The 22,451-nt window shown below is 37.1% G+C and overlaps 1 protein-coding gene across 3 annotated transcripts in view; it reads right to left on the bottom strand.

Moving 5' to 3' along the window:
- The window catches only part of POU6F2 (POU class 6 homeobox 2), a 333,404-nt gene that overhangs the window by 52,428 nt on the left and 258,525 nt on the right, over positions 1–22,451 (bottom strand). For all 3 annotated transcript variants that reach the window (XM_032103316.1, XM_032103326.1, XM_032103335.1), the window contains exon 6: positions 10,704–10,850. In XM_032103316.1, coding sequence (XP_031959207.1) covers positions 10,704–10,850 — 147 coding nt within the window. The remainder of the gene's footprint in view (positions 1–10,703; positions 10,851–22,451) is intronic.

Here is a 22,451-nt window from a genome sequence, read left to right as displayed (position 1 = left end):
AAGAGATTCTGTCATTCTCTTCCATTATTATGTGACAATAATACATTAATCTTCTATGAGAGATACTTATCCTAGAGATAATATTTAATTAATGTGCAAAGAAGGAAGTTTAAGTGGAAAAGGTACTTTTAAAATCATATATATTTAATGCACTGGCATAGATATTTCAAAGTCCTTTTTTCTTTTTGATATCTGGGCCATTTGCATACATACACACTGAAGCCTACCACTGTCAACCTCTGAAAAAAATGACAAACTGAGATATACTTCGGGAAAAATAGATCAAGTGTCCATGCATGGTTAAGACTGTGATTTTTTTCTGCTTGAACTTTTGCTGTCACTGTTCACAGATCAACACATATGAGAAGATATAACAAAATTCTTTGCAATACTCTAGATTCAAATCAGAAGACAGAGAATCCTTCCTCTTAAAGGACATTCCAGTTCAGTGTGCTATTTGGAAGCTTGTGGCTCTACATGCAGAAGCTATGGGTCTGCATCTAGCTGGTTACTACTATGAATGCTGCATGAACATATTTCAGTGGTTAGGTTACTACCAAATGAATCAACCAAGTATTTCTGCAATTTTCTCCTCATTATGTGAACACTGCTTGGGGAAGACATATTTCTTCATTTTCAAATTCTTCAGAAGATATTGGTAAACTATCTGGACTCCTCATCCTTTCAGATTTCAAACAAATACTGATTGCACCGCAAACATGGGAATGCCAAATCTTTCCTCACCTGTATCTCTAAGACATACACATACAAATGTCGAGACTGTAGCTCAATAAGAGACAATGGCCTTCATTTATGCATGAAGACTTGTAACTTTTAAGAAATTCCAAACCTCACCAAAATAGCAGGAGCGCTCTATCAGTGAATCAAGGACCAAAAAGATTTAGCATTTGACATTAAATTGCACTTTTGACAGAGCGATCTGGCTTCTTTTCCCCTTTGCCCAAACAAGCACTTTTGGTTTTGTTAATTTTGATGATCAATGCCAATTGAGCAGATTGTAAAATTCTGACACTAGGATAAAGCACATATTATATACAGGATAATTTAGAAAAAATCTAAATAAGACTAAGCACCATGTTACACAAAGAACAATGATCTGAGTTTTTTCAGAAATTATGAGGCACATTTAGAACAACAACAAATTCTCAGACTTAGTCCACTATTGCCTCCGCTTTCCTACAGCCTCTCTATAATCCACTGTGCATATTCCCTTATGTCATGGGTTAGCAAGCATAGTCCCGGAAGTGATGTTCTTGCAAAGACGTGCTTACAGCTTCCTCTATGACCTCACAGAACCTATCAGCTGGCCAGTTTGAATATGGACAATTCTTTAAGCCACTTACAGTTGTGACTGCCTCTGTGATCCACACTTAAGAACAGAAAATCCTGAGGCAGAGTCTCTCTGTCTCGTTTCTGGTGGCTGCGGGCCCCATGTGGGGGCCAGCGGGCCTGGCCCAGGCCCTGCTCGGGCCAGACCAGGTGGGGCCACGGCCATCCTGGAGCCGATGGGCTCCGTTCCACCCGCGGATCCGCCCCCCCCCCCCCCCCCCAGCAGGGCTGTGGGCAGCCAGAGCGGCTCGGCTCCTCCCCCTCTCCAGTTTGGCCAAGATTTCAGCTAAAGCTGCACCGCTGTCCGGCAGAGATCATGTGACCGACAGTGATAAGCTTCATTCCAGCTGCAATGCCTAGGTGAGATTAACCCTTTTAGTGCTATGAAGAGATGAAAACCTGAGGGAGAAGAAAGAGGAGATGCTTAAAGCTGAAATTCTGTTGTGAAGCTATGATATATCAGAGTACCCGTTGTAAGTTCATGAAGGCATGGGGGGTGGCGTGTTCAACTCGTACTTGTGAGCAAAAGCACCTGCGTGAGATAGGCAGATGCTGATGCAGCTGTAATTTCATGAGAAGTTTGAACAGGGAGGAGATGGAAGCGATGAGGACTTTTGCTCCAAATGGGAAAGGAGAAAACTTCAGTTCCTACAGATGCTCCCAGAGATAGTCCTAAAGATGAAGATGAGGAAGACCCTTTGCTCCCAGGGAAGGAGAAGGGCCTCTGTTCTTAGAGATGAAATGCTCCCAGAGATGGGTGAAGAGAACTTTTGTTTCTGAACAGCTCAACCTTAAAATTGTACCCCAAAAAAACTTCAAGAGTGGACGCTCGAAAGCAGTTGTGGGAAAAGCTGCAAGTTGGGGAAGGGACTCACATGTGAGCAGAGAACCAACCCAGGCAGCTGTGTCATTGTGATAATGTTTTCATAGCATGGACAAGAGAGACTCCTCTTCCTAAATGGACTGAACAAGGTTATTATGGAAGTGGTAAACAGACTGAACATCTCAAGGGCTGTCTTTTTACATTGTCACTGGGAGAAGGGAGAAAGGTGGGGGGAGGAGAAGAGTTCTGAAGGTGTGGTATAATTTTTTTTTCTTCTTTTAGGTCTGTTAATAAACTTCTTTACATTCTTTCAAGTTTGGTGCCTGCTTTGTGTTTCTCCTAATTCTTATCTCACAGAAGATAAGCAGTAATGAGTATTTTAGACCAAAGCACTACACCTCATAAGAAGAAGTTCAAAATTAAGAGTACTCTTAGATTCCATTCTGATGCAAGTCTCATACAGGAGGATTTCCATCATCTCTGTTCAGACAATGATGTGGCCTCAAATTTTTCTCGGCTTTGTCAGCTCCTGAAGTGATGCAAATTCCCGAGCATGACATTTCCACTGTTTGGGAAACATCAGTAACATAGAAAGCCCTTTTCCTGGTACCACCTACATGCATCAACTCTCTCCACTGCTTTGCTTATGTCATCTTAAAGAATTTTCAAAGTACTTAGGAAAATTTCGGTCTTTGCCTTCAAGTTCTTCTGTGGTTTGCTTTCCAGGAATCTAAATGGCTAGCTAAAGCTCGTGGATGAAATTTATAATTACCAAATTCAGTCTTCCAGGATAACAACAGTCAAACCTTCTCTGTGCACAGCAAAGTTTGCTTTAAGGGGAAGGTCAAGGACTTGGAATGGATTCTAACAGCAATTGAGGAACATTCATGGGTTTATCATCTTTGGCTTCACCACGTTCTGCTGCAAAAGCTAATACATTTCTGTTGTCTGCCTTTCTCTGATGCAAATATAAGCAATATGCATTTCTAAGAAACCCCTTCATAAAGATTTTAAAATCCAAACAAAACCAAAACTTGAAGTCAAGCAAACAAAAAAATTTGTAACAAAGACAGACAAAGCTAAACGCCCTTATCAAACACGCGATGCGCTATTCTACAAAGTTTCTGCTGAGAGGAAGACCAATTTGTGACTATCACTAGTCATGTTTCTTAATGCTTTACTGGAAGGTGATAAGATATGATGATAAGGAGAGCAGTGTAAGAACCTCTGTAGAGCAGAAAGATTTCATTGACTGTGATGTATGTCACTGGTGATAACAACGAAAATTTTTCATGCTTTTAACCCCCTCATGCTAAAATGAACAGATTATAGGAGTGGTAGGCTCTTCTTTTTGTTATTGGTTAGCTTTCATGAAAATGGTATTAAGGTTGAACTAGTAGTAAGTTCGGTTTTCTCCTCTTTGCAAAAGTGATTAAGAATGCAATGACAAAAGGACAGATATTTCCAGTACTTTTGACTTGAAATAATTAACGTGGAATAGTAACATTTTCAAAAGTGCCTAAATGCTTCAGGCTTTTACGGGTCTCTTCAAAGTATATTTACTCCACATAATACAGTGTGTTAGCAAGACCCCAGAGCTAATAACTAATGAACTAGATCCTGTGTCACCTTGTTGAGAAGCAGAATTAATTAGTCCAGCCATAATAGCATACTACCGAGAGTTTTGGCTTCATCAATCCGTGCTAGTACAGCACTGAGACATATAAATGAACTGTCTCTGGCAATTTGCTTGCAATGCTCTGTTACAGTGCATAGACATGCCTTCAAGCACTCAGACTCGCAACTCTGATTGAAGGAAACTCAGACTTTTACAGGTATGAAAGTTGCTTTTGAAAATAAGACTTGGGCACCTCTGAAAAGATCTATGTCCAAGACACAGTACCTTAGGCAGAAACCCAGGCAAGAGGCTACAGTCTGAAGTGTGAAGTTTAGTACCAAAAGTAAGATTTGCTGCAAGTTAGATAAAAGAAATTTCAGTGGCTTTTCTGGATAGATGCGGATCATTTCCAAGCCTGATAGAAGTTTCATTACACAATTATCCTTTCCATTTTGCAGTGATCACTGCCTAAAATAGACAAAACAGACTAGTCAGCTCTTGGTTTAAGTTAGACTCATTCTGCCTCAGTCCATTTCTGCTTCATGAAACTACCAATCTGCATGACCGAACAGCTTGGTCCATGCATTTTTACATTTATGCCACTGTGGATACAACTGATATTAGATAAATAATGCAGCAAAATAAAGACACAGTCAGCAAAAATATGTTAAAAGAATTATTTGTCTTTTGATTCAAATTCACATGGGAGGTAATTAGACAAACACCCTCCTCCATGTATAGCTGTGGGGAGGGAAACCAATGGAAAAAAAAATCTTCCCTTACAACTGATCTTTTTTCTTTTCCCTTTTCTTCCTGCAAACGGCAAAACCACATGTATTCAGCACAGTGAAATTTTGAGGGGGAAAATAGAGAGTCAGACTTCACCCAGCAGAAATTCAATATATTAATATGAAGGCCTGTCAAAACAGATTCTCTTGGTAAAGGGTTTTCCAAGAAATGTTCTTAAACGCTAGTATTATTAGACTGTTACAATCCCTCGCTCTATCTTGTCCCTCAAAATGTGTCCCTTTTAATTTTCCAGGCTTTTAATGAAATATCCTTAATATATGCCATTCTGATACCACCAACTCAGATTTCTGTAGGTCTCAGCCCTAGGAAGATATTGTTAGCAGTCACTACTTAAGCAATTATTGTTAAGAATTTTGTGAACATACAGATGTTGTGAGGGATAAAATATTAGCGGTTACCATGTATAAAAGCTGCATAGCTGAAAGAGATGTAGAAATGATAACAAGAAAGAGAAAAGTAAGTTAAGAGATAAGGCTAATGGACACTGAACACCTGAAGAACAGTATGAATTGCACATATTCAGAAGGACTCTAATAGTCTTACACATTATAGGATTTTGAGCCTCCTAGAACTTCTGGAAGAACTAAAAAACTGAACAACAAAAATCCCCCAACAAACAATCAACATCCTCCTTTAAAGTGTATGAGTGGTCACAACTTGCATTCCCTGTGGTAGCCACCAATTTTCTTGGCTAGTATTAAAAAGAAAACTAGGTCACATAGCAGTCTCTACACATTTCTTGGAGATGACTGCTAATTCCACAGTACTAACTCTGAACTTTAACCTGTGGATATTGAAAAGTTCTTACGTCTGTGGTTCTAGAGAATTGAAAGACTTATAAGCAACTTTGTGTATACATACTCATTTGCTACCATAGCATACTCTACCAGAAAGAAAAAGGAGGAAAAATTGTGGAGTTGAACAAGACCCACAGCAAAAAAACCCCCCAAAAGCCCAAAAAACCAAACAAAAAACCCCCAAACACCAACAACCCCTCCCCACCCCCCTGCCCTGCAATGTATTAATCTCTTTGGTTTTATCTATGCACAAAATTATACTGTTGTCACTTAATACATACTAAAGGGATTTAACAGAAATGGTTTAAATCCCTGTAAAGGTATACATTTCAGTATTAGAATATCTTATTTTTATTTACCTGAAACAAAACTGAAACAAAAAGCTAATAACTAATTAACTAATAAATGCAGGCTTTCCACTATTTTTTTTCTCACCTGTTTAACTAACCTACATTAAAATCTGCCTTAGATTTTAAAAGAGATTTTCTTTTGGAATGGGGATAGCCCCAACTGAACATCATCAGAATAGAAAGAAAATGCTAAAACACCTCTTTCCACACCATTTTATAATTACCTCACTCTCCAAAAGAAGGTAATGGCGTTGTCTATGGGAACAAAGAGGTCCTAGTACTGTGGCCTATTGTATATTTTCCAGATTGTGGCCTTGGCCACTTAAACTTAGACAAGACAGCTGTTCTGCTTAGAATCATAAACTTAGTTTGCAAATAACTGTTCTCACTTCAGAAAAAATGTAGTTACAGAAAACAGTGAAAATAATAGTACCTACAGGTACACATGTAATATTTGAGAAGACCGAAATTTCCTTCACCATAAAAGATACTTTAGCACTTTCCAAGCCAGTCCAAAATGAGGACAACGTTATTTTTTAAAATCCTATCCCTGTTGTTATTGCACATGACATATTACATTGTACTGTACAGTGTGTGGTGATGAGAAATTCTCTGCTTATTTAATTGTGATCCTTCAATGAATTTGAAAGGGAGCACTTTATTTCCATTTCTTTAATTTACTAGTTCTTTAGCTGATGATTTTATTAACTCTTGTATTTGAGAACTGATGCTTAACAAAAAAAGGAGAGGAAAAAAAGGCCTTTGGCAGTATTGTGAAGGCCTGGAACTGAATAATGCACTTTAATAATGAGGAATAGAGCTATGGCTTTTGCTGATGGCTGTGACCAGCTCTGTGACCTGATTATGTCGCAGAGTGTCAGCAGCTGAGACACTACAAAAGGGAGTGCATCCCATCAAATCTATCTCCATTGTAATCACTTGCACTGCTGAGAGGCTTGTTAGGAGCAGGGAATCCATCAGGCCTCATTAGCACCGTTTACCATCAAGAAGCTCAAAGAGCAAATGTGTACCCTCTCATCAGAATAATGAGAACCAAAGTACTCCTATTATCTAACTGGATCAACAATGCCTCTCTCTCCGTTTAGTTTCCTGAGCTACTTGTGGACTACAGCACTCAAAAATTAGTTATTTTTTTGTTAAGTATCACGGTGGACCTGTGTGTAAGATTTTTCTTATACAGAAGGTTTTCATGTCTAAAGACCAAGGCATGGGCACAAGGAAGCCCGAGTTCCTTCAGGGGCATTCTTAGGTTATAATGAAGCCATCTCAATTAATTCACTGTTCAATTAAAGTGTGGACAATACAATTACACTATACATACTTAGATTTTCCTTTTAATCTCCCAGGAAACAGACTATTGCCCTCTTTATCCATAAGGCAGTTTATTATGCCAACCCTTATCATGCTACCCTTTTCTTTTATGACAAAATGTTATTTTGCAACTGCTGAATTAAGTAGTATTTTTCTCTTGTTAGACAACTCCCATCTTTCCAAAAGAGAAACTAAACTTGCTCAGTACCCACAGTTAAAATGTATTTGATCCTGCTGAAGTCAAGAGACATATATGAATGCAACTGATGATAATTAAGAAACCATATTCATCAACCTTGCTTTCATATTTCTGGGGCTCATTTCCTTACAAATATCATGAAAACAGCCAAAGCACACATTTCACATGCTTAATAAACATAGTAAAACCAACACAAAACTCCTGACTTTTTCTTTCATTTGCAAAACCAGCATAAAAAAGAGATATATTGGGTTGTTAAACCTCTGAAGAATCCAAGGGCAGCAATGGCACTAGGGTCCTACTGTAAGGGCAGGCTGAAGCTGAATAGGTAGACAGCCTCTCTTTGAAATCTACTGACAGGGTGCAATCTGGCAAACCTGCTGCCCTGGCCTTTAAATTTAAGATATGAAAGCCCAGTGCTGCAAACACTTCCGGGAAAGTGCTGAGGGCAGACAGAATGTAAGCAGTGTTACATGGGCCAATAGCTCTTCATAATATGCCTCTGAAAATGAAAATTTGATTTAGAGTCCTCTACCTGTACTATATCAAATTAATCAGGTGATCTAATCATATTATTTCAAGGGATTAGAGCTCTTGGCTAGGTCGCGGGAAGCTCTGCTACTACAGTTCATATTGCCACCCAAAGCAAAAGAAGAAAAATAAATTAACATGCCATAACTGTGAGTTCAATAATTAAATAAATAACAAATATGTTATAAAAATTATTGTTAATATATATGATTTTGTTATTGCAATTGTAAGAACTCCAAGACTATTGGGAATTAAGGCCATGCCATATGTCATTTAAAGGATCATTTCCCTTAAATTTGCCATAGGATCTTGGATTTGACCTGTAGCTTAATGTCTCCAGGGATTACTGATCACCATATATTTAGCTAGACAGATGGACATTTACAAGCCCTGAATTTCTGTAACAGAAACAGCATGTAATTACAAAGATTGCACATACAAACATTCTAGTAATTCATCCAGCTTCATATTTTCAGGAGTGAGTTTTGGGTATCATGCTTGTGATTCCTTGAAAGAGGCAATTTTCAAAGGGCAGATTCTTAACATATGGTGCAAATCTGGCTCTTTAATGACCAAGAACATTATTCAGAAATGGAGCATTTCAAATTACTATTCATTTATGCTCCCAATTTTGAAGAAACATCTTTTGGTTCTTGGTTAGGCGCTATAATTCCATTAATTTGAAAAGAATGAAATTTAATTTATGGATTGTTGTTAAATTACACTAAATATTCCTGTTTTAAGACAGTTAGCCTAAGAAGTGGACTCTAAGTAATATGAGTTTATGCTGAATATTATAAAACTGTGTGTTATATTACATGCTTACTATCAATATTTATCTGTATTGTGGCAAGTTCTGCAATACTGATTATAAACTAAGGAACATTTACAAAAACAAGTAATAAAAAGACAACCCTTATTTAAATGAGCTAGGAAGATAGCTAGATGCTGCAATCTTATCCAACAATTGAGAAAATTCTTCCTTTCTTTTCTCTTTCTCTGCAACCTGTGGAATTATTGGACTTTACATTATGTCTGGATTAAACAAGACTCAGCCTGAGGGAAACTTTCATTCAGCAATATCTTCATAATAGTATTTTTTTTAAAGATACAGTGAATGGTCACACATAGATTATGTTTTCTGTGGAGAACATGTAAAGGAAAAACTATAAAACAATTAGCCTATATTTAAAACTTCAGCTCTTACGATGAACATCTTTGGTGTCAAGTGCCTCATGAGTGCCGACTGTGAACCATTTCTGGAGCACAGAGGAGATAGAAACAAGCAGGCTTCTAGGTTAGAGCTGATCTGACTATGAGTTATAGGTATTATAACCAACTTTTCTTCCAAACCAATACCCCATCCCTCCAGAAATCTTAATAGGCTTTTGAGAGCCTCCATTTAAAACTGGCTGCATAAAATGATCCTTTGATGAAAAGGGATTGAAACAAGGGTTAAAGTAGACATTGAAAGGTTATGGTAGAGGGCACATTGTTCATACAATCCTCCTTTAATATGTGTGGTGTGCACCTGCGATAAGATGATTCATTAGATAAGGCCTCACTTTGACAAGCTCCATCGTTCAACCCTCGGGGTAGTGATGGAACAATTCTGCACCCACCCAGTAAATATAACAAGGTCAGCATTTTTTTTCCTGGGACTTGGATGGTGATAGTGAAGCTCAGGAAGCATCTTTGTTTATGTGTCCTGTTAAAAAACCCAGGGGGGGTCCTATAAAGTGGTGACTTTTATTTTTTAATGGGCCAAAATAAAAAAATCTCACTCTTGTTCCAGTTAGGTAAAGCAAAATTACCAGGAGAAAAGCAGCTCTTCCTTTTTTTTCTCCTCACTGGTAAACAGTAAGAGTAGAAACTAAACTTTAGATTCACATATCATCCAAGCTGAATCATTTCAATAAATGTTTTTCAGGGCCTAACATCCAAATAAACACTGTAGATATCACCATATGCCCAATTTGTAGCATTTAGAATAATGACATTCAAATTACTCAGTTACCAGTTATATTGACAGATTTGTTGCAGAGAAACAAGACATTGTGTTACTTTTAGTCCTAATAAATGCAGTAAAGAATGACAGTGGTCACAATCTGAAAGGCACTTAAATATGCTGTATCAAAGGAATTATTTTTACATATATGGATTCAGATGCATATCTTTCTGCATCATACTAAGACTGAAAGTGAAATAGTTTGAACAAATAAACAGCTCCAAAATGTAGGTAATGCACAATCTCTCTCTTAGATAGACTAACTCTAAAGCAATGTTCAAGTTTCTGTTTGTAAAATTTTCTTTAAACCAAAATAATCTCCCAAATTTGCCATTTAAAAGCTGGCATATTCATTGCAAATTGCTTAACATAGTTAATAAACAAATGCATAAGCCACCCAGATAAATCCACCCTCGATACTTCATTACAATTTGTTTTCTTTTACTTAAAACATTTAATGCCTTTTAAGAAATTAAGTAATACAGAAATGCCAGAGAAATGCAAAAAAGTGAAGCACAGTACCACTTCAGTAAAGGTGTGTGTTATTAGGCATATGTAAGTGGAAGAAGAGAGCTGGTATGCTTGTTAAGAATCACAGGCTTGCTGGACTTTTAAAATACCATGGTATTGCACTACTGCGATATTTTTAAAGGACTGAAACAAAATAAAACAAGCCCTTAGCATTTTCTAGCTTGAAAACTCTTTCTAACAGTGCCTAACTTCCTCTGTTTCTCAGACTTTCCATTTCTTACCTTGTCTGGGAAATCAATATTTATTTATCTTCAACATGTGCAGTTTTAAATTGCTGTCATACAAGCGGAACTCATTTTTGTCTCAAGATCAGCCTGCCATCAGAATTCACTGTTTGCTCCATCTTCTACTCACCTGTCCTTGTGCATTAGTGACGAGCTGGCCTGTCACCCCCTGAAGACTGGAGAGGGCGTTTCCAAAGGCTTGGGAGTTTGCTACTGAGCCCATGGCTGCCGCTGCTGCAGCTGCTGCTGCTTGACTTGCTAGTGGACTATTAACCAGCTGAAAAAAAAGAAATAAAATATCATGATAACACCCATTATAAACATATAATGCTAACTGGATAATATAAAAGTGATAGCACAGTAATGTTTACGTTATTTTAATGTTTTTTACCCACTGAATTGCACGTAAAAAAACGTCTGCTCCAAGAGCTCAAGTTTTGAGAGGTTCTTACTTCTGGGGCTTTGAAAATGAATAGTTTTAAAAAAGGAAGAGGAAACTCCATGTTAATGTGGAAGAATAAAATTCTCTTTTTTAACCCTACCTTCTCTCCCCTTTTCTTTTTTTAAATCAAGTTATGCTTGATGTGTTTCTTTAGGCTCAGTGTGCTAATGCCACAGGTGTAGCAGCCTAGTACTGCTGTAAATAGCAATCAGTGACAGATTAGCACCTGATGTGACTGGGAGTGGAATGTTTACTTGGGGATATTCAGAACAGAGACTATTTCACTGATGACCCCAAACCCAAGAAAAATCTGCAAATCCTTTCAGTTTTTGTCAGTAAACAATTGGTCTCAATATCTAAATAAATTACAATACTCAACCTTACTCAACCTTGTAAGTAAGGTCAGTAGATATCAACTAAAATTTCAAAATTCATTTGCAAAATACAATACTAAGCACTATGCGCCTTCTCAAATGTGAATGATTAGTTCCAGGACTCATAAATTTTCAGGAAATAAATTGTACTGCCTGCTTTAGTCAACTCTACCTAAGTGCTTGTTAGAAAGCATAGAGCACGGTCATGGCTTTCACCTTAGGAGACTAGGGGAATCCCACAGAGGAACACTCCTATCAAGTCTTGTGATTATCAAGCATATGAAATGTGTGTTCCTCTGTCAGAATCAAAAGTCATCTTGGACATGGCTTTTCCACTGGATTATTGTAAAGTTTCTATTTTCTTATCTTTTTCTGAGAAAGGACAAACTTTGAACCAAGCACACAGGGATGACAGTGTAAAAAAAAAACGCTGGGAACCATCATCACTAGGACAGTTGTCTTCAGAGCAATCAAACTGAGTTCAAGAGGCTGAAAATACATTTTAGAGTGGCTTTGCTTCCTAAGAATCATTGCTTTATAGCAGAACTTGCAAAATACACATGAGCAGGGTAGAGCAGCCAGAAGTTTGAGGGACAAAACAGTCTAGGGACATTTTTTCTTAGACTGAGATGAAAATGCTAGAGCTATCTGAGTAAAGCTTTATGTTTGAGCTGATATTAGTAGGAGTTCTAAGTCCTTAGATGATGAGTAAGTTATCAATCCTTTAGAAATGGAGACTCAGAAGCAGCAGTAAGGGATGTACTCCATAGACAGGCTCTGCTTCAAAATAGGTTATAAAAAATTAATCAGTGATTAGTAGATGTTTTAAGCATGTTACAGATATGAGTAGTGTGTATGTTATAGGCGTTTAGAAACCCATCAATAGAAGATGTCGGATATGGTTATAATCTATGCTTATAAGAAACCTACTTGTCTGTTAGACATTGCAAAACCTACAATTGATTGGTCATACATTAAAACATCTATTAATCATTCATTAGCCCCTCATGAAGTATTTATAAATGCAACCTTGATATAAAGTGTTGCTTAAAGGGGTGCCTTGAGCACATCCAATCCCTCTAGAAATTGTAAAGTAAATAACTAAATAAAGATTAGTAGCAATGCCAGACAGAAAAAATGACATTGTTTGGAGGAAATATTTTGATTTGGGAAAAATTGTTATATGAATCTCTAAAAGCGCTTCGCAGCACCCCATGGCAAGAAAATCAAGCAGGAATAAAAGACAAAAGGGGAAAACTGCAATGCATGCTTGATTAGCAGTTCCTACGAGCTAAGCTGTGAAGAGAACTGAGACCAGCACAATGAGCAAGGCAAAGCTCAGTCCCTGAATGCAAGACTACAAGAAATTCCACTGACTGCACAAAGGTGTGAGTGCAAAGGTAGCTGATGCACTCTTCAGTGATTTGGGTGGTGCCTGAGCATGGCAGTGTAATGCCAGAGAACAATATACATAAACTGGTTGGTTTTCTGTTCAAAACCGTGACATTTCTTTATTGTCCCAATCAGAAGCTGGCAAACCCTGCCTTTTTTTCATAGCACTTCATTGGCAGTACTGGGACTTGGAAGTAATTCCCTTATAGCTGTAAATACTTGGAGAGGAAGGAGGCAGCAGCAAGAGTGTAAGACTTTCAGAAAAGGCCTTTTACAGTCTTATTAGCAACCTACTGAACCTCTGATCCCACAGCATTTCACTGCAGGTACAAATGATAATCTTTGAACAGTTACCCTACATCAGCTAATAAACTACACTGGCTGCTATATTCAGGGCTTTGGAGGCATGTAAGAACAGCTGCTAGGGCAGCATAAATAAGCTTGTGAATCTGGAAACTAAAAAGGGTTAAAACTTTCTAAAAATCAGACTATTACCCTCTAGAATCTCTTTTCCATTTTTCTTGCACCAGTTTTCAAAAAATATACATTTTCAAATACAACAATAAAATTTAATTACAACAAACCCTGGAGACACTCAGGATTGCTTTTAGTTGCATCACAGAGATAAGCTACTTATTAAAAATGATGGCAGAGGCTGTGATATGCATAGGTACCCTGCATAGTATCATGTTCCAGGGAAAAATACAGTGAGTGGTTCCAGGAAAAAATACAGTGAATGGGCCAAATCACAGGGTAGGAGACTTCAAAGTGCATATGAAACCATCCCTATCTATTCATAAGTCCAATTAAAAAGGAGAGGATGCATTTTTCTTTGAGTGTGTTGGGGAGCTGTTGACTGCAAGTTACGCTCTATTCAATTGACCCTTTTTATATTGTGTGTAAACTGGGGATGGAGAAACACATCTCTTTTCATTACGTCTGGACACCAAGATAACACATTGAATCTTCCTTTTATTCAAAAATAAAATCTCTAACTTGAGAGGTTTATCAATTTCTCAGTGAAGCTTGAATCCCTAAGAATACATGTCGGAAATATTAGAAATATATTGTGAAAAATCCCACAAAGGACTCTTCCCATTTTGTTTCTGTATTTAAATCATGATTTAATTTGGAAGGCTGAGATATTTGGAGCTGTCAATTCCAGTCCCCAAATCTCTTCTCCCACTCAAAATACCAGCCATAACAGTTGGTAATAGTAATCTTTGTTTAAAGTGACAGGCCAGCCCTCTCAATGACACCTCCACTAATGACATGACTATATGAGGAAACAAACTTTATGAAGAAGAATATTCTAATAACTGACTAGGTTTAGTAAATTTTTCTGAATTCCCAAAGCTGATCTTTTAAAGGCAAAGCATATGAAAATTGTCTACTTTAAGTCAGTAAAAGCAGAAGACATTCCAGTGCAGCAGACAGAATTCACGCAAGTAAAACTAATCTGAGAAATTAAGGTGGATGAAAGAGGCACTACTTACAAGATCCTAAAACTGTGGCATATGAAGTGAGAGTTTCTATGGTTAAAAAAACCAGTATCTGAAAAAAAACCAATCTGAAGAAAAGTGTGTTAGAGTCAATGCTGCAAGCAGCTTTCTTGAGAGCCACAAATACTTTTATCTTTTGGAAGAATACCATCTTCCTCTTTATTTTGAAAACTAACTTAGTATTTCATTGAACTTGCTGTAAGAAACTGATCAAGCATTCATCTATCATTGAATACAAGATCAGATTTGATAACCTACACAGTAATTTCACTTTCCTCTGAAAAGGCAAGTCCTACTGACCTTTCAGTCTCCTAGTCTGGAAATCAAAGGGCCAGTTTTACTCATTACAATATCATTCAGTCAACAAATATAAAGAAAAAAACCAAACAGTTTTACTAGTGAAAAGTCAAGGTATTTCAGGATGCCAGAGCATCACATGAAAAAATGGGCCTATAAACTGAAAGGTAAAGTCACTTTATGCAGTGCCAGTATATACGTCTTGTGTGTTTTCTAAAGCATTTGTGGAGGAGGCTGAGTAAAGGCGTGCTGCTATCTGAATGCAGCCATGGAGAATAGAAGGACTTATTGCGGAGTAAGTTCAGGCATAACTTCATTTTACAAAATAGTCTTTTTCAGAAAGACTGCTAGAAAAATCACATTTCTGGATATCTCCTAGAGATGAAATTATTGTAGAAAAATATTACATTTGATTAGGGACCAATAGATCCTCAGTCTCTTATGTTCTCCGACAAACTCTTCTGTAGGGAGCATCACACTACTAGATTAGCTGCTGTGAGTATTTGCTTAAACCAATGCTTTTCAAGGGAAAACAAATATGTCTAACAGTTGAGAAGAATTCAGCAATGGCTCTCAGTCAGAAAAACATGACATTTTTCTTTTCTATCCATAATGAGTGAAAATTGATCACAGAAATGAAATTTTTATCAGCATGGCATGTGTGTTTTTAGGAATTTTTAGATGAGAATCTATCTGAATTTTATTGTGTTTAGCTGATGAGAGAATTGCAGGTTAAAATATAGTGGGATTTATTCCCATTTTTTCTCAGTGGCTCATGAGACAGATTCTGGGTGGTAGTCACTGGACCTTAAGGAAAAAGAGTGTTTCATACTGAGCACAGGCTCCTGAGGATATTCTGATAACTTCTTTGTTATTGTGACTAGCATTATCACCTGTATTGGGTGCAGATGGAAAGGTTTTGGTAGTGGAGGGGCTGCAGAGGAGGAGGATAAAAAAACTGGAGTGGACAAAACAAAGGGAACAGCAAGGTCAGAAAAAGAAGAAGGAGGTGTTCCACAGCAGTGAATGTGTCTCCACTGTAGCCCTTTGAGGACCCTAGAGTAGGCAAATGGATATTTCTTGATGTGAACTGTGATCCATGGAGAGACCAAGCAGGATCAGGGGAAAAGTGTGAAGAGAAAGTAGCAAGAGAAGGGAACTATTAAGGACTGACTATAGCTCCTCACTGAAGGTGGGTAGAGGAGTCAGGAGTGAAGGAGTGAAATTAAGTCTGGGAGAGTGGGGAGAAAAGCTGTTTTAATATTTGTCTTTGTTTCTCACTTAATTGGCACTATATTAATTATTCCCAAGCTGAATCTGTTTTACCCTCAAGACTGATTGGTAAGCAGTCCATCTTGATCTATGAACTTTCTCACCTTGCTTCCTTCTCCCTCCCACTGAGGCAGTGAGTGAATGGCTGGGTGGGCGTTGCTAACCAACCACACCACTGCATGACAGTAACTGGAAACTGTACCTAGCAACAACAATACTCACATGTTTTCAATACCTTGATGACATAGAAGCAGAGCATTCCAACCTAGATACCCATATGCTTGGTTTCTAAACATGAGTGAATTGATACAGAAGTGTGGTTTCCCTGAGGGTCCCCATTAGCTCTTCTGGCAAATTCTTTACATAGTACTAATGCTTATATTCCTAATTGTTTTCAATATGCATATATGCTTAGTATCAGTTGATAGCTCCCTGAACTTACATAAAATCTCAGGGTCCCTTGAAGGAATTAAAAAAAAAAGACACTGGGAAGACTGCTTGAATTGAATCCTGTGAAAGCACCTAGATACAACAGCAGTAAGTACCAAACAAATGTTCATAATAATCAACAAGATCACCACTTAGCACTTATATAGAGTTGTGGGTGACTGAGCTCTGTCAATTTAATTTATTTTTAGGCTTTTAAGTAAAAATAAGTCAAATTTTGAAACATCCTGTGAACATGCAGATCCCAAGAAAGTCAAGAGAGAATACACAGGTAACATAAACCAAAAGATGTTAATTTAATCCAAAGAGGTGATGTGAGCAAGCATTTTGGAAACTCCATCTGGTTTTGTACTTATCAGTTGGAATTTTTTTTTTAATGTTGATCTTCCCCTGCCTCTCTCCCTCCTTTTTTGTTTACATAATAGGATAATTACAACATTTAACATCTGTAAATGAATATCAGGGTAAAATGTCTAATAAAATGGCTGTCATAGAGCCTAATCATGCATAACTATTTGAAAACATGTCCAGCAGGCAAATCTCAAATTATGAAAAAAAAATTGAATCTGTCACCATTTTGTTTTTGTACACTGTTGTGATATGATCAACCTACAGAGTGTACAATGTAGTTATACTATCCAGACCCATCTAACATCGTCTGGTTGTTTCAAAACTGCACAGGTCTATATTTGCAAATGGTTGTAGATGGTAGGAGTTCCAAGTAGGCTGCTTAGACAGATATTTTAGTATATGCACATATATCAGAAATGTATGTACAACATACAGTGTAGAGACAAGGATATTGAAATATCTGAAAGCATCGACTTGACAGAGACACTTAAAATATCTGGTTCTCACAGATACTTAGTCTGCTCATTATATGCATTTATTGTGGTTGAGCTATTTGCTGTCTAAATCTATGCTGAATTTTCTATCAGAAGTAAGTACTGATAGTGGTATCACTGATGCGACATGACTTGATTCAATGCAAAGCGACGTGACCTGAGGTGATTGGAAGTACGCAGTGCTCATGTAAGCCTTGATATGACATGGATAGAAGAGAATGCACAAAATTTCTCACAATATCTTTGTAAACAAGGTGCTGCTGGTCAAATTTGAACCAGTCTGAAAAACTACAATAACAATTTGCAAAATAAAAAGGGTGTATTTCTTATAGAGCCATGGCAAAGCAAATAAAGAGCAGACATCATTCCCAGGTCTCTTGGACCAAACTACTGGAGACATGAATAATGAAGAACACATCAGGGCACAGCCTAAGAGTGAGCAGACACCACCCCAGCTACTTTCCTTTTTGCTCTGTTAGTGACAAATAGAAAAGAGAGGAGAGGAAACTAAAAGAAAGGGATGCTTGTTGGGTCTAATCCTACAAGATAAACTAAATTGAAGTTGTCAACATGTCTGAGGCTGGGTCTTATATGTTTACAAGAAGAAAGAGTAAATATATTTAAATATATTTAATATCTTTAAATACAAATAACTATAAAATGCAGATGACTGACCCCTTTAGCAGCAGGTCAGTACTTACTGACTGACCCTAGACTCCTGTCCTTTAGGTTCCTGACTGTCCACATATATAACTTAAAAGTTTGAAATATTCCAGATCTATTTAAGCTGGCACACACTGAACACGATTTCAGTTAAACAGAGGCATCTTGGTTTTGTCCGATTTACTTGGTTTTGTCTGATTTTGTCTGAGTTACTTTTATGTTTACATAGTCTTTAAAATATCTAAAACTGTTTACTTCATGCATGATGCATATGTACTGTAAACAAACATCATCTAACTTAAATTTGGCATCTCTAATAATCATGAATTGTATTGGTACTCATAAAAGAGAAACGAATACTGAAAAAGTTATCTTTATTCTCTAATTTTCTGAAGTAGTAGCCACGTGTTGCAAGAATGAAAGAAAAAAAGCACCTTCTAAACTTTTTGAAAGGGGCTGAAACACAGTTCATTTCACATTGATTAGTTTCTTGGTTCCTGTGTTTGTCTATTTTAGAATGATTTATCTGGCTTCTGAAAGATTCTTTCCCTATAAGAAAAATGGTTACTTCAGGGCTCCCTCACTGCTAAAAACCCAAACTCTTATCAGAAGGAAATTGCCATCTGTCTTCTCGGATAACAGCCCAGGACTTGGGTCTCAGTGATCTGGCCTCTGTAGAAAGTGTGTCAACCGTGAGACACACCAAATTAATCTCCTTAATCTAAAACATTTATTTGCCTTTAATTTGAATTTGTGAATGGCATGTGCACATGTAAATATGACTATTTGCATATATAAATGTTAAAAATGCAATGTGAGGTCACACCATGTTAATATGACGCTTCATGTTAAGTATTTGAGGAAATATTTCTGAAAGCCTTGTTCTACAATACAATACAATACAATACCATCTGCAGTCTTAGTATGTATGCCTGGAACTGTTTATTCAAATGCTCCTATTAAAAATCAAACTTCTGCATACATACCTTCTCTTTTGCCCTTAGAAGAATAAATCCTACTTAATACTTAGGGACACTGTTAACTGAGAATATATATAAAGCTTCTTTAAAAATTCTGTCTCAGCAGCTCTGCAAAGATCCTAATTTTTGAAGCTGGAAATACATCTGGATACTTTGGTTTATTTGTAATGTCATAGCATCACCAAATAATTTTGCTTTCATGTAAGCTAGGCGCTTGCCTTGAATTTTCATTGACTTGAATATGAACAAGATCAGATCTAAAACTGCAGCTATGTGAAATATTTTTCTTTTCACTACTTTCAGCTCCAAACTGGACCTTACTCTAGATGCACTGATATGACGCAAAATTGAAGAACAATACAAACAGCTCCTGAGTGCGATAGAAAGATTCCTGTCAGAGACACGAGTTAGTCCAAAATCTGAATCTGGTTCTTAATACAGGTATCTAGAAAGCTGGAAGGATTTAATTCTGTGTTTACGTCAGTTGACCTCAAAGTCAAAATGACATAAACATCATAATTGATATCATGTGTTTGAGAAGTTCTCTCTCTGTTTTCCAGGTTTCATGGAGAATATATGACATACCAAATCAGTTGAGACACTGATTTTTAATTAGACATTTGAGTTTTGCTGAAATCTCAGTATATAAAATGAGATTTGAGAAGTATGAATAAAGTTGAAAAAAACATTCAGTTTGAAAACCTTCACGTCAAACAACATTTCCAATAAAATAGGTATGAGATGTGAGTGATAGCCATTGAAATAAGTAAGCTGAATCAAAGTCTATGAAAGAGAAAAAAGCATGTAAAAAAGGATGTTGGGGATCCCTCAGTAGGATACTATTAATATTTTCCTTGAACACTCCTTTTTTACTTTAGTACAGTTCTGAATGCCCAGTGATGGACTGGAAGTGTGACTTTGTTTGACTCTTTTCTGTCTGTCAATGGGAAGGTTACTGCTGCTACACCTTTTCTAAAATAGAGCAATGAACACCTCTGAGCCTCCTCGCATGACCACTGTGTGAGCATACTGCATCTCAGATGGTAGAACCCTCTGCCACATTCATATTTGGATAGCTTACTTTGAGGGTAAACATACTGGAAGACGCTAGATAGCACAAGACTGACTACTGCAATTTAAAGCCACTGCTTATAATACATACATACACCCAGTCTTGTCCTTTTTCACCAGCAGTCCTGCTCTGTAGATAAAGTTACATGTAGATAAAGTTGTGTATTTAATATGATGCAAATTGTGCCCTCAATGCAACTCCTATAGAAGTAGAAAGGGAGAAGGGTTAATATGCAGCCACATATCTAACATATGTTACAAATGGAGCCACATGTGTAACTTTCCCACAGAGAACATTGTCTCCTCCCAGGCCCTTCCATCTCAATTGTTGTCATCAAGAAACCTGCTCCCAAATATGAAGTGTAAGTCCTGCTCCAGAAGTAGCACAGCCTGATGTGTGGGGCTGGGTTGTGCTCAGCATCAGCTGGGCAATTCCAGATTTAATTTTGTTTATGTTCTTCTAAGAGGTATAGAGAGTGTTTTAAATGTACCAACTGCCTTGAAGGCTTTTAAAATTTGTTTGTTCAGTTTTTGCTTTTTTGCTTTATTTCCATAATCCATCCATGTCTCACTTTTCCTGTGATTCCTCCCTGGGTTTCTCTTTTTTGGAGTGGGTATAATTTTTTTTGCTTCCATAGACCCCCTTTCTGCTTTTACCTATTTGACTCCTTTTCTCTTATCTCCAGTATCAGCTACTTTGCTCATGTCACTCTGAATCTGGTCACAATGGGTTTTCCGTATGGGAGTTCACACTGAGCGGCAAAAGAAGCAGTATATCTACTGTATCTGTAATGCTGCCATATTAATTCCTAACCAATTTCAAAGCCGTATTTGAAACACATATATTTCACCTCAGCAAAATCAAAATAATGTCAAGTTGCCAACAGCAAATGAAATTTGAAAATATAATTAAAAACGTATAGGCTAGGAATGTATTGTTTCTGAGGTCTTTGCAATTGTCACTGTGCTAGGCACTATAAATTAATGGCAAGAGGGTATATGAAACCAAGATCCTCTTATAATAAAAGCATAGCTCCATATTGCTTAAGATAACAGAAGAACTCTCAGATGAATGTGGGTGATGACTGCAAGTATAAATGGCATAATTTTTTTTTTTTTCTGCAAGGATCAGTTCCAAATTTGTTAAAACCTGATGCAGAAATCCTGCAGATGGCTTAGTTAGCCTGCATGTAATCTTAATGCAGGCCTGGGTAAATTTGAGAGAGTTTGTGCTAGTGTGTTCTTGTGACTGTGATTTTTCTATTTCATAGATAAAGTTGGGGTGTGATCTTATACTCCACATTATGCATGTCATTACATAAAATCACACACAAATATTAACTTATGCCTATGGTGATATTACTGTATTTTAAACAAAAGGCATAGCAAAGTTTAGCTCCTATCATCCTCTCCCTTTTTCTTTTTTTTCATGGAGACAGAATGTCAAAAATAATGCCTAGGTTATTACTCAATATCTAGTGGCTGGATGCATAGCCTGGGAAAAGTCTAATTATCATTTACAGTAAATAATTTCCCCCATATTTATTATCGATGGAAATCTACTTACAGACATTCAGCCAAGGAATTCTGCTATATGGGCAAAAATATGTACTATCTTTCAACAGCAGCTCAGCTTACAACCTGAATGTCTGTAGCTTTTTCATTAAATTCATTATTGCCTTATTGTACCTAGACTCTTGTTCTTCCATAAGGCACTGTCAATAGACAGAGAGATGAATTTCTTCATGTTCTAAGTATTTTCTACTTTTATCTGTTGACCAAATTCACAAAATATTTATGGGCCCTGTAGCAATTCTTGTGCTTTACAAAACAAGGGATTATTTTGGTGCTAAAAATAATGTAAGTTCCAGTTCTTGGTCTGACTCTGGTTTCTCTCTACCAGAATATAAATCTGATCTAATTTTAATGAGGTCAGCAGAGTTGCAATTAGTTAAAATAGAGAAACTCCTGTGAGATTCAGTCCCTTCAATTTCTTATGGGCTTCAAGTCTGCAATGAGCAGGAATGATTCTTTCACTTGAAATACTAGTGTTAGCTAATTACACTGATATTTTGTTTAAATCAAACAGTCTCACCAAAGGCCTGGGGTTTTTTTTCTTTTTATTTTCCTTTTTTTTTTTTTTTTTTTGTATTTATGCCTCTATAAACTAGGGAAGCATTGAAGTCAGAAGTCGAAACGTTTACACCTACAGCTGTGAAACTAATGGATTTTTCTCTTTGCAGACTGAAAAATTTCCCTTAAACACCCTATTCACCCCCTTAAAAACAAACAAGCAAGTGAAAAAACCCAATAACAAAACACAGTCCAAGCTGACCTGAAGTGGAAAAAAATGGAAAATAAATAAATTTCAGGCCACTTGAAACATTTAGTTCAGACCAAAATGGTTTCTTGAAAGGAAATGTAAAATGGATCACCCTCAGAGATGGGTGTTACATAAATTGAGTGGAAATACTTGTCTTCAAAAAATCATTCTTATATGCCTTTTCTTAATCTCATCCATTTTGAGTTGGGAGGAACATATACATCTACCTAACTATCTGCCAAAATATACCTTTGGAAATGGTGAAGTATG

Source organism: Corvus moneduloides, chromosome 1 (assembly GCF_009650955.1).
Source record: "Corvus moneduloides isolate bCorMon1 chromosome 1, bCorMon1.pri, whole genome shotgun sequence".
Taxonomy (NCBI): Eukaryota; Metazoa; Chordata; class Aves; order Passeriformes; family Corvidae; genus Corvus; species Corvus moneduloides.
The sequence above is the reverse complement of the archived record's forward strand: the minus strand, read 5'-3'. Positions and strand labels throughout refer to the sequence as shown.